General features: G+C 40.7%; 2 protein-coding genes across 3 annotated transcripts; one reads left to right on the top strand and one right to left on the bottom strand.

Moving 5' to 3' along the window:
* Positions 1-2,815: 2,815 nt before the first annotated feature.
* Positions 2,816-5,913, bottom strand: LOC124057591 (histone H2A.V). Of its 2 annotated transcripts, XM_046386001.1 has the most exons (5): positions 5,759-5,913; positions 4,616-4,693; positions 4,372-4,485; positions 4,136-4,265; positions 2,816-3,911 (listed from the first exon to the last, which is right to left on the bottom strand). In XM_046386001.1, exons 1-5 carry the CDS (start codon positions 5,759-5,761, stop codon positions 3,850-3,852), a joined length of 387 nt encoding a protein of 128 aa, XP_046241957.1. In that variant the 5' UTR covers positions 5,762-5,913; the 3' UTR covers positions 2,816-3,849. The 2 variants fall into 2 exon arrangements, with proteins under 2 accessions (XP_046241957.1, XP_046241956.1); XM_046386000.1 differs by lacking the exon at positions 5,759-5,913 and having other exon boundaries at positions 4,616-4,699.
* Positions 5,914-6,069: 156 nt separating this feature from the next.
* Positions 6,070-9,730, top strand: LOC124057590 (transcriptional activator protein Pur-beta). The gene has a single exon (XM_046385999.1). It carries the CDS (start codon positions 6,497-6,499, stop codon positions 7,415-7,417), a length of 921 nt encoding a protein of 306 aa, XP_046241955.1. The 5' UTR covers positions 6,070-6,496; the 3' UTR covers positions 7,418-9,730.
* The last annotated feature ends 3,497 nt before the right edge of the window (positions 9,731-13,227 follow it).

The following is a 13,227-nucleotide window of genomic DNA, read 5'->3' as shown; positions in this document are numbered from 1 at the left end:
GATTAAACATATCAAAGAGGTTTAGTAATTGTTTGTAAGGGCTAAGTGTTTGCTAATTGTCCAGTTTGTAAGGAATAATTCCATATTTGAGATACACTCACGGGCGGCACGGTGGTGCAGTGGTTAGCACTGTCGCCTCATAGCAAGAGGGTTCCAGGTTCGAATCCCGGTCTGGGCCCTTCTATGTGGAGTTTGCATGTTCTCCCTGTGCCTGCGTGGGTTTTCTCCGGGTTCTCCGACTTCCTCCCACAATACCAAAAACATGCACATTAGGTTAACTGGCTACTCTAAATTGCCCCTAGGTGTGAGTGTGAGAGTGTGTGGTTGTCTGTCTTTGTGTGTTGGCCCTGTGATTGACTGGCGACCAGTCCAGGGTGTACCCTGCCTCTCGCCCGTAGTCAGCTGGGCTCCCCCGCGACCCTGACGGATAAGCGGTATAGAAGATGGATGGATGGTCTTAGAAACAGGGAAAACAGCAAGTCTGGTTCTGTCCAAAAGTGAAGAAAATATGCCTAACCTCACCTTTAAAGCTTCTTTCTTGGTCTAGCACAGTGTCAGTGAGGAATTTACCTCAGTCTGGAAATGGTTCAGCACACAACCCCATAAAATCACAACTTATGATTCTTATATTTTTGTTTTACACTATATAAACATAAGTATTTGGTCACGCCTTTTTTTTTTATTGAATTCAGGTGTGTTATGGGGCTGTGTTATGGGGCACAGTCCATAAAGACATGGTTGGATGAGTTTGGTGTGGAAGAACTTGGCTGGCTCATAAGGAGCCCTGAACTCAACCGTATCAAACACACCCGGGACAAACCATAATGAAGCCGGCGAGCCAGACCCCTCTGTTCAACATCAGTGCCCGACTCCACACACGTTCTACTGCATGAATGGGTGAAATACTTCAAAATCTCACAGAAAGCCTTCCTGGAGTAGTGGAAGCTTCCATAGGTGCAAAGGGGGAACCAACTCCACGCCAATGTCCATGCACTTAGAATGTTACCAAAATCCATGGTGTAATGATGATGTTAATTAGTTAACTTTAGAGGTGCTATTAGGTGCTTCTACTGTTGGCACTTGAATAAATTTGTTATTTTGCTTTTCAGAAAACATTCAGTCTGCAGAAACAAGACATCATTCCACCTCAAACCCTGTCAAAACTTGTATTTGCAATGAAATAAATTTCGACTGCAAAGTTAAGAATGCCAGTACTTCTACTACCATTTTTCCCTCCACAAATATTGACTGAGGTATGAATGTTGTCCCTGTTCTTGAACTGCATTCAGAAATGCTGTAATGTTAACCAAAAATCTCTCAAGGTTGCAGTTTTTCCATAAACTGCTAAAAGCGTCTTCAAAAGCACTGGTGCTGTTCATAACAATTACTGCTAGAGACAAAAATGTAGCAAAAGGAATAGCACAAAGCAAACAGAGCAAACACAACTGACATATTTCACCCTTGAACCGCAGACATTAAGGGTAAACTTGCATAAAGTATATCACATGATTCTCACGACAAATGTGTAAACCGTCCTTGTTCATGTTTGTAAAAGGGGTATAAAACACCATGGGAGTGTGCAAATTGTTCAGATGAACACGATCAGTGCCATGTGAGGCAATTGTCAAATCCCAGGGGTTTTGTCGATTGCTCCCTGAGAACCATTTGAACCATGGAAGACAAGATGCTTTGTGCCCTTGAAAATCAACAGCTGCCCACGCAAGAGCTCCCACTACAGTCTCTGCAGCACAGTTTGCCACAGCCTGTGTCAAATTCAGGCAATCACAATTCATTTCTGAGAGTGTGTGTGTGAGTGTGTGCGCACGCAGCACATAGGAAGGGAAACATTTGATGAATACACTGACCAGGGAATTATTAATCCATGTTCTCACTGCATGATTATGATGGCCACAAGAAGCCGTAAGAACAATCTTATTCACAATATGCGATACCTATAGAAATTGTGAGAAAATTAAGAATGATATCAGTCAAATTTATCTTTTTAATGTTTTTTCTTTTTGTCTCTTTTGTGGTGAATTATACTCTAAATATGGAAAAAATAATAGTAATTGTTTGTATGAAATAACACAGATATAAAATTTGAATCTTTGACTGTAACTCAAGTCAGTAGTTTAATGTAAGCGTTGTTTATAGCTTAAACAAGATACAAAACAAAATCAGAATGAGATGTGATCAGTGTGGGAAAATGCTTTTATATCTCTTAAGCCATCTCAGTGGAATATTGCACATAAGTGGTTAAAATAAAGGTTATGTTAAAAATTTCCTGACCCTAATATGCCATGTTACATTGTATTCATGTGGCAAGTATATTTTATGGGCCTAAACACTACAGAATTTCAAACAGAAGCCCATTGTTGTCTCAGTACTATCTACATATGTCCCTTAATAAGTGTTAGACTCTGTTATAAGTTTGCCTCATGAGTCTTTGTTTCAAAACTCATGTATATCCTTTAAACAATCCAGTTTTGTCATGTTTGCAGTTCCATGCATTTATGGTGCAGACCTGGCTGACTGAAGAAATATTATATGCTGTTTATCTCATTGACCTAAGTAACCTACAAATTTATCACCCAGGAAAGGTTAAGAGGTATTATTGTAAATGTAAGTTGCTCCCCCTACTGGCAGACTGCAAACTTGCAGGACAAATCCTGAGGTGACCGTTGGGAGATACCCGATTTGATTCATGATCTGGTTTGACCAGTTAAGTCAGACTAAGCACAGTGTAGCCTACTGTGAAGGCAGGAAGACACTTGGTGCAACTCTTCTAAATCATTTAATCAACTTGTCTTGCTGATTTTTTTTCTAAAATATATTTATTTGTAAACCAAAATGAAAAACAGACTGCACTTGTTGTTCATGTTGGACATTTGAAGCACCTTACATATGACCGTAACAAAATTAACTTCAAGTAGTGGTTTCAAACCGAGGATAGCATGCAAACTGTATTTATTAATAGATAAAATAGGCAGTATCTTCCCTGAAAACATAGCTTTCAGAAATGACTTCTGACTTCTTTACATGAAAAATCTAGAATTAAAATTGAGACAACAGTCTGTGGATACATTTTTGAAGCACTGATATGGTCCACATCTGCCAGATTTCTGGTCTCCAAGTATCAAGGTACCAATTATAGAAGAAATATACTTGACAGATGGCTCCACAGTGAGGCAAAGACTGCAGGATCAGTGTCACCTGATCACAGCAGCCTAGGATCACACTTACATTTAATACAGTTTTGAACTGCTATAAGCAAATGCAATACACTGTTGCACAAAGCTGCAGTAAGTAAATTTCAATGTCTTTTCATTTGGATGTTTAAAAAAAAAAATCAACTTAATACATGACTATTCTTGCGCAGTTCAAAATATTACAGTAAGTCAAAAAGGGAAAAAGCACCGTCGCACATTTAGCTGTCATTATCTGCTGTCCAAAAAGATCTCCATAAAAACTTGCATTATAGTACATACTGTAACTTCAAGAAAATAACCACAGAACAAGTTTTTTTTCTTTTATATAAAAAATGGTTTTAACAATTTCTTTTTTCAGTATAAAACATTACATAATCCCAGGCCAATCAAACAAATTCACTGTCACCATTTGAAATAATCATGAACTCCCCAGTCAAACGTTCTACAACAACATACAAAGGGGTTTTTTTTGTTGTTAAGGGGTTTTCTGCACTTTTTTTTCCTAGTTATGGGAAAATATTACAACACAAAGTCTAACAATCACTCTTCTTTTGCTATAATATTAAAAATAAAAAAGAACAAATGTGAACTCCTGGTCCAAAGAAAGCCCAAGCCCCAAAATTTCTGGTCAACATGGCATCTATGCAGTCTTCTGCTGGCCCTTCTTCCCAATGAGGGATTTGTGGATGTGGGGAATGACACCTGAAAACAAAAACATACCGTAAGATGAATTGTTTCATGCAAATGTAGCTGTGAGCTTCAGAAAAATATGTCTAGATAATGTGTAGTATAGAATTGGCAGAGCACACTCACACTCACAAGATACAGGAATACAAGTATGATGTACATGCAATCAAGACAGAAAAATCTGATGAAAACAAGAGAGAAAAACTGAAATCATCTTGTTTGTGAGACTGTCAACTCACCTCCTCCAGCAATTGTTGCTTTGATAAGAGAGTCCAACTCTTCATCTCCACGGATGGCCAACTGCAAGTGACGAGGAGTGATACGCTTCACCTTCAAGTCTTTAGAAGCATTGCCCGCCAACTCTAGTACCTGAACAAAAATGACAATACGGGACATTGATGCAAACAGCCCCAGCTGAAACAAACATTAAATGATGTGACAACCAATAGCACCACATAAAATGGAGAAAACTTACTTCAGCAGTGAGGTACTCAAGTATAGCAGCACTGTACACAGCTGCTGTGGCTCCTACACGGCCATGGCTGGTTGTGCGAGTCTTCAAGTGCCTGTGGATACGACCCACTGGGAACTGGCAGGAAACAGACACAAGACATTGTTGTCAGTAAAACAAGGAGGAAAATCCTCTCCAATCAGGGAGGAAAGTAATCAAGGTATGCAGTAAGCCACAAGTGGCCATGTGAAGACTGAAAGACATTTACCTGAAGGCCAGCCCTCTGGGAACGGGACACTGCTTTCGCCTTGGCTTTGCCACTGTCTTTCCCTGCCTTGCCACCGGCCTGCATAGGGTGAAGCAGGATGGAATATCAACTTAAATCCGGGAAGAAAAGCAAAATTGAGGCAGAAATATCTGAGGCTGTAGTGCTTGCTTTATACAAGAGGAAGCACTGCATAACAAAAAGTAAACACCTCACAGCATGTCGTACTTTTTTAAATTAGCAGCCAAAGAACCTGACAAAAACAAATATTAACGCACGAAGTGGTTATACTACAAGAAGAAAGCGAAACTATTAAGAAAGTCAACAATGTGTTGTCAGGGGGTAACGTTACGGATATCGGACTTAACTGTTATCACTTTCCCGCCAAACAAATACAAAACATAATTTAAAAAACCCGGCAATGATAACGGTCACCAAAACTTACAAGCATAAAACCTACAAATAATACAACTACCTTGATAAAACTAAGACTGGCCAATTCTGACAAAAACATAAGAAGCCGTTAGCGGGCTACTGCCACTGACCCCGCGACAAACAGAAAGGTGACGCGCCGCCTTAAGACAGTGGAGTTTGCTTAAGAGTTTGTTTTTTCATTCACGAAATCCAACAAGAAAAAAAAAAACCTGCCTCACAAAGTATCTACGAATGACGAAATCAATTTTACTCCATTCTTATTACATGTTTAAAGACTTACTTCGAAAGACCTAGGGCCAAACACTAACACTTAAGCTAATGAAATAGCTAAACTTAGCATCCTAATGGTGGCTAATCCACCTTTCTGAGAGGCTAAGTTACACCGAGGGGAAAAATACACTGCTATGACTCCAGGTTTATACGAAACACTCCATTCCTCTAAATGACGAAATGTCAACAAAAAAAAAACATCGCAACAACTGCACTGCAAACTTTCGTGAAAAACAACAGAATTGGACTTCTTGCGCTAATGATAATGCTAACATGTTAGCTGATCGTTAGCTCACTGGCAAGCTTTTTAACCACACACATTCTGGTCGAATTTCCTCAGTTCAAAATTAAAACAGCATCTTATACAGTTGCACATTAATCACAGCACAAATGTACCTATATCCCATGTCATGCATGTAGCATTAGCCAAAGCGTACATACCATTTTTCCGCCTCGTTATTTGACTGTAAAACTGAGTGGATAGCAAACAATTTCGGCTCTCGAAAGCAGAGAAACAATAAACCCTTTCGGAAATCTTTTACATGAGACCCCTCGTGGGAGTCTTGAAAGCCAATCAGAGTGTGTGTTGTTACTTCGAATCTCTGTTCCGGCCAATCACTCCACGGCTTGCAGAACACTCACCCATCCCCCACCAAAAGATCATCGTGCCTTTGCGCACGAAACTAGCAAGTAGGCGGGACTGTGAGCGAAGTGTCCTTCCAGGGGCATCCGTCCCCAAAATATACAAAATATATAATCAGGAGGCCATAGTTGGAATTAACTCTTGAATTTCAGTGCAAGGGCACTCATTACTTCTTCAGCAACAAATAGCATTGCACAGATTGCATCAAGAAACTGGTTATGGCAACAATGAATTCACCAGAGGACAAATTATCCGTTGTGGTTACTCACTCAATATGAGTTTAACATTTAAATAGAGAGCTGGTGTAGATAGTAAATACAACATCTACTCGAATGTCATCCAGAAAGAGGTTATGTTTAATGACAGGCAGGATACATGGCGAATGAAAACACAAGCCCTCTAACTGGTGTTGTAACTGGCAGCCGAAGCAGCCAAACAGCGCTCAGGAGGAAGCGTCCGGTTTCCTCCGCGAGCTCGGCGAGCAAGGGGGGGTGGGGGTCAAAGATACGCAGAGAAACGGGCTGCTGGTGGCGAAGATGGCGGATGGGGACAGTGGCAGTGAGCGCGGTGGCAGCAGCGGTGGCGGAGGGGGTGGAGGCGGCGGCGGGTTTCAGCATTACCAGCGGGACTCGGAGACCCAGGAGCTGGCCTCGAAGCGGTTGGACATTCAGAACAAACGCTTCTACCTTGATGTAAAGCAGAACGCCAAAGGCCGGTTCATCAAAATCGCGGAGGTCGGCGCCGGGGGCTCGAAAAGTCGGCTGACCCTCTCTATGTCAGTTGCGGCAGAGTTCCGCGACTACCTGGGGGATTTCATAGAGCACTACGCCCAGCTCGGGCCTAGCACCCCCGAGCAGATCGCTCAGTCTTCCGGTGGGGATGACACCGGGCCTAGACGGGCCTTGAAGAGTGAGTTCCTGGTGCGAGAGAATCGAAAATACTACCTCGATCTGAAGGAGAACCAGCGGGGTCGGTTTCTCCGGATCCGTCAGACCGTTAACCGAGGCCCCGGTTTCGGAGTTGGAGTGGGTGGCATCCCCGGGGCTGGCCTGCAGGCCGGTCAAACCATCGCACTCCCGGCCCAGGGCTTAATAGAGTTCCGCGACGCATTGGCCAAGTTGATAGACGACTACGGGGGAGACGAGGAGGACCTGGCCGGTGGCGGTGGGGCCGGGGGCTATAGCGAGCTTCCGGAGGGCACCTCGATTATGGTGGACTCCAAGCGGTTCTTCTTTGACGTGGGATCCAACAAGTACGGAGTTTTCTTACGGGTGAGCGAAGTGAAGCCCAGTTACAGAAACTCTATAACAATCCCCTTCAAGGCGTGGAGCAAGTTCGGGGGGGCGTTCAGCCGCTACGCCGAGGAAATGAAAGAGATCCAGGAGCGGCACCGGGATAAGATGTACGAGAGGAGAGTCGGAGAGGAGTCGGAGGGAGACGACGTGGACGACGATTGATGGAAAGGTGGTTAACTTGCTTGTGATGAAGCTGACAACAAGATGCAAAGCCTGGCGATAAACAGAGAGTGGAACGACCATTCTGTGCATGACGAACCGAACTTTAAAATGCTAAAACGACGGATTAAAATAATTAAAAAAAAAAAAAAGTATATTTGACTGAGGAATTCCTGTCTATATAAGAGAATCCTGTTCTAAAGTTTAGGTGGATGTTATAGCTTAATGAGTGCGGACTGCAGAAGTCAGCTCCTGTATGAGATTCCCCACGGATTAAAAATTTTATATATATATATATATATACATACATACATATATAATGTACACACACACAGTACATATATAGATATATATCTATATATGTATATTGATATTGATTGATTGTTTGAAAACCTCACACGTAGCTCAGCAAATTAAGTTTTGACAGTGCTCAAGACACAGCAGTAGGCTACTAGTTCCACTTCCTGGTTGCTATCCAATGGTGAGAGCTCATCTGGTGCTGACCTGTAGTCTGTGATGATGATAAGGAAGTGTGACATACTCATACCAACAGGTGCACAGTGGGAGTGAGACAGAGCGCCTGCATCACTCACCATGGATGTGTGTGTTTTTGTCTAAAATGACCTGTAACGGACAACTTGCCCAGCCTGACCCGTACCACCAGGAGCCACAGTCTCAGCTATGGGGGCCATCCCTGGCATCGCAGTATATCCACTCAGTCCAGCAGGGTCCTGTATGGTGATCTGTTACAAGCACATGACACATTTGGATTCTATGGACAATCCAAATGAGTTCAAATGACCCCACTTCCTCCCTTCCCCCACTCCCTCTCCCTCCTCGGCCATCTCTCAGGTGCTAACTTCCTGCTCCGATAGCTGAAATGTGGTGAGGCCTGCCCACACGCGGCTTCTTTCTTCTCAGTATTTTGGGGTATATCAGCATTACCTGTGCCTGTGCATCATCCTCAGGAGGTTCTGGGTGCAGAGCTGGCCAGCCAGTTGCTACAGCTGAGATGTCTGTGGCAACTGATGATGCCTCGCATGATGCAGGCCCATGTCTGACCCCAGTGACCTTTTTATCAAAGGGGACGCGGTGAGCCAGGCCTCTAGCACTGGTCATGATTTTTTCGAGTTTAAAGCTTAATATTGCCGGGCTTGAGCTATGGTCTCGAGGGAATTGACCTTGTTGACTTATTTAGAGTGCAACATTTGGATCCTTTAATCTTGAACTCAGACCATTAATGACTGAAGCAATATTCAGTCTGATTGTAAGAAAAATTAGGTGCTTTTGGAAAACAAAACCCACAATGGGGTGCTGTACCTAAAGGAAAAAAAAAAAGAAAAAGCATATACTGGAAGAGATTTACTTACTAAAAAGATCAAGTATAGATAGAATTATTTTTCAAAAGAGATATATTGAAATATGTCTTAGAAATATGAGACATTTATTAGATAATACTGCCTAAAGTGGCTTATTTAAAACACTAAACTTGGATGCAACTGTCCAGGGTGATATTTCATACCTGCTTTTTTCCTAACATTTCTTTTATTCCTTAGAGGAAATTAAGAATACAACAAATTGATAACAGTATGTTATAGCGATTTCTAGAAACAACTTCATTGAAGTAGTTTGTCAGCAAACACTCAGCACTCCAGTTCACTTTACATAGCATCTAATTGTCCCCTCGTTTCAGTCCAACTGTTTTAACCATGTTTTGTTACAAACTGGCTTTCCATCAGTTGCTATATGATGCAAACATAAACACCTGCAATCATCAACATTTTGTCTTTAGCGCTCCTTTTAAAAATATGATCTCCTTTTTTTTTTTTTTTTGCATGCCTGCTCTTATGCGGAGCTGCCTTGTGTTCTTTTCTTTTGCATATTCTGATTGCTGTATGATGGTATTTATCCAATTTTGAGAGCGGTTTCAAGTTAGATTTCTTGCAATGGAAAAAAAGTTAAGTTTACTTACTCAGCCTAATAAAAAAAAAAAAAAAGCCACAAAGTTCCCACACTTTGGGGAATGTCACTTTCATTGTCCCACTTCCTTTGGTGTGTCAACCTCTTGTTGAATTTTATTTTACCCACTTCAACACAACAAATGCAGAAATGCCATATGAAAAAAATAAACACCTGGGAGCAATAGTTTTTTTTTCTTTTCTATTGATATAAATATATATAATATTACACGAGATTGAACTACATCCTTCTTCCTGTACTGTGTTACGTGAAATGGCAGCTGTTTCAGTCGTGTGTTCTGCTGTAATATTCTACCAAGTTCCTTTCCACAAGAAATAAAAAGGTTTTTGCTCAGGACAGGTGTGGTCTTTTTATCCTCCCACTTCAGGGTAGAGATCAACAAAAGTATTAGGATTTTCTCCCGTTATTTTGTAGGTAGTAGGTTATTTCTCATCACTGACTAACCAGCAGGTTGTTTTCTCAGTTGATGAATTGTTGTTTTATGAATTGTTTTCATCTCTGTTTAGACCTAAACATCATTTTTTTGCAAAGACAATTGACACAAGGACAGTATTCTCAGAATCCACTGATTCTCAAAGGAGAAGAATGATAGATAATGTGTATCTGCATCAGATCTGATTAACAAAAAGTTAATATTCTGTCATTTTATTGCATGTATGTAACACCACATTAATCAATACCTAAATCTGTTTAACAAATGAAGTGATGTATAAAGCAAGTTTCCCTCTGAAACACTGCAGAGGAGAAGTAGAAGCATAAAAACAAATTTCTAAAGTAAAGAACAAGTACCTCAAAACTGTACTAAAGGACAGTACTTGAGTGAGAGTGACTTGAGAGTGACTTATTTTCCATCACTGCGGGTTTTATTAGGCCACGAAACATTCAAATAAGATCTATTCATTCAGAGACAGTGAAACATGGTTACATGCCAACACAGAGGGACCACAAAAAACATGACATGATGAAAAACACACACACCACACACACACACACATATGCTAAAATTGTGGCAATTACTTCATAAATAATTATACTGAATGCACAAATTCAAGTAACTGTTTCATTCAGCAGCAAATTTCTGTTAACGGAGTGAATGAATGAGAAATGTCACCTGATCTACTTAATATAAGTTAGATTTAATCTGAAAATGTACTTAATATCCTATAAGGCCTACAGTCTTCTCCAAGTATGTAACCACCACTGTCTTAAATTAAAAAAATGGAGTCACCAGCTTCTGGTACATCACAGCATTAAGCCAAACATCCAGAAAGATGAGCTGAAACCAAAAAAATACTCTGCTGTCTACAAGCCTACAAGGTGCAGGTCAAAAGGGTGACATGTGAAAAGTCCAACAGGGCAGGTTCCAGTGTGAGGTTTTGTTTTAGAGGAACTGAAAATTGCACAGCTATCTGCAGACTGCCAACTCAGCTGTAGATGATTCACAGGAAATACATTACAGGAATATGCTGTTAGTCTCTCAAGTGATGACATAGAGGCACTAAAAACGACCCTTTCTAATCATCAAAGAAAATTAAAGACAATTATTGGGTATGTCTAGTTGCACATCTTTCAAAAAAGAAAATCCTGCAAATATGGAATTTATTCTGTTCAAAGGCCACCCATAAGTAAAATGTAGCTTGTTCCATCATGACTCCCTCTCCTCAGAATAGAATCATTTTTGTTATACTCAACATCGAACCGTAAAAGTGCACCAAGAAATGTGAAATGTGAGAAATTTACTGATCCAAAGTAACTACCAGCTAAGGTGGAAGTGAACTTATATATAAGAAATCAAATTCAAGTGCAAGGAAAGGCAACACCATCATCCCATAGAATTATAAAATGTTCTGGATTATCCCTCACTTGGCCCATTTCCTCACCCAGCACAATTTTTTAATTTTTTTTACATGCAGGACTGTGACGCATATTGCAGTCTAATTTACAGAGAATTTGTAATATGTTAGGTTTGAAGGAATGTTTAACAATTTTGACAAGGCGGTGTAAGCAAACAGCATTTTGTTTTGTTGTTGAATTTGAGTGAGAAAACAATTATTGAATTTTATGATCACTGAATGCATTTTGCGCCAAGGAAAAGATAAATGATCCACATTTTGGTCTTTAAGAAGAGTTTTAAAGAAAGTAAAAAGTGAGAAGTGTTGATAAATGGGTGTCCTGAAATCTTATGGTGCCATCAGGTGACACCCTTTGAAGATCCACTGACATTGACTTCAGGGGGCCGAACTGACTGAATGCAGGGACACCATCAGTAACTCATAAACTGTGCCTTTAAAGGCCCTCATGGCTGTGGTACCAGTGCGCTGACGTTAAAATGTGATCTTAATTTTAGTCATTCTCTTCTTATTCAGCAATATGCATTTGTTACTGGATGACACCAGGAATAAACCTGATAGACAGTCCCATGTAAAAAAGAAAATGAACTATTGGCCATTATAGGTGCATATTACTAAATAACTTTGTCAGTCAGTCATTTTCTATACCGCTTATCCGTCAGGGTCGTCGGGGGCTGGAGTCTATCCCAGCTGACTACGGGCGAGAGGCGGGGTTCACCCTGGACTGGTCACAGTCTGACACACAAAGACAGACAACCACACACTCTCACACTCACACACTAGGAGCAATGTAGAGAAGCCAATTAACCTAATGTGCATGTTTTTGGTATTGTGGGAGGAAGCCGGAGTACCCGGAGAAAACCCATGCAGGCACAGGGAGAACATGCAAACTCCACATAGAAGGACCCATACCGGGATTCGAACCTGGAACCCTCTTGGTATGAGGTGACAGTGCACTAGATGACTTTGCAATAATGAATTTTACTTCACCTCAAATTACCTCAAACAAATTGCCACACTATGCAGTTATGTTAGAGCCCCAGTGGGTCTGATTCAGCTTTAATTCAAGTCCACAAATCAAAACTGAGGTTATATTATTATTTCAAGTGAAGTGAATTCAGTTTTAGGTAATTTCCAGATTCTCTTAAAGAATTTAAACTTGAAGGTGTACCACCAGGCAACAGAACATGATCACTACAAGCAGACCCCTTCAGTCTTAGAGGTGAAACAGCCGGATTTTCCCCTTCAGTCTCAGAACTGAAGGAGGCTTTCACATGAGAGGTGAAACGTCTTCAACAACCTAAAAATATCTGACTGCTTTCGCTTCTAGCACTTCAACTACCATCACTGAGAACCCACATCGACATACAAGCAGACCACCTGAGAAATATTAAGCCAGTATTTATTTTCTTCTCTTTTAGCTGTGATTTTAAATCCCATTAATGTTGTAAAATTCTGCACATTCATATTGTGATTGTGGTTATTGTTAATAAGAAGTTGAACTTTTACATTCACCACTAAACCTAAGTGGTTTTAACTTTTCTCTCTAGTTTATTATTTTTTTTTTCATTCTTTACACAACTGTTTTCAAGAGCAGCCATTCATTGTTCATTCACACGTTAGACAACACATCTTATGAAATTGTTCTGTTCCACCATAACCCGTCCTGCACTGTCCACTGCTTCCTGCACCGACAGTGAACTCTGGCACTGGATGTAAACTGAGATGAATGTTATCTTCAAATACTGTATTTATTGTAGTCCTTGTAGATACTCTACACAACCTGCTTGTTTGGGGTTTTGGTTAATGAAACTTAATGAAAGCTTCAGCATAAAGCATTAAGCAACACCTCAATCATTAGATGAGATGCTGATTAAGCAGAACTGTGATATAATATGTAGATCTGCTGACCTTGTTTTAACGTTCAAGTGTCAAATAAAATGCCATGAATCCTTTTGCTGAGGCCTCTCACGAATGGATTTC

The sequence above is a fragment of the Scatophagus argus genome, chromosome 4 (genome assembly GCF_020382885.2).
Source record: "Scatophagus argus isolate fScaArg1 chromosome 4, fScaArg1.pri, whole genome shotgun sequence".
NCBI classification, from domain to species: Eukaryota; Metazoa; Chordata; class Actinopteri; family Scatophagidae; genus Scatophagus; species Scatophagus argus.
Note: the sequence above shows the minus strand (reverse complement) of the source record. Positions and strands in the feature narration are given on the sequence as shown.

What these genes read in the sequence shown, in the direction of transcription:
- LOC124057590 (XM_046385999.1), top strand. Translation starts at nt 6,497, where the DNA reads ATGGCGGATGGGGACAGTGGCAGTGAGCGCGGTGGCAGCAGCGGTGGC.
- LOC124057591 (XM_046386000.1), bottom strand. Translation starts at nt 4,699, where the DNA reads ATGCAGGCCGGTGGCAAGGCAGGGAAAGACAGTGGCAAAGCCAAGGCG. An exon ending in CCCAGAGGGCTGGCCTTCAG is followed by an intron (nt 4,486 to 4,615) that starts GTAAATGTCTTT and finishes GTTTCCTGCCAG; the next exon opens with TTCCCAGTGGGTCGTATCCA. An exon ending in TTGAGTACCTCACTGCTGAA is followed by an intron (nt 4,266 to 4,371) that starts GTAAGTTTTCTC and finishes ATTTTTGTTCAG; the next exon opens with GTACTAGAGTTGGCGGGCAA.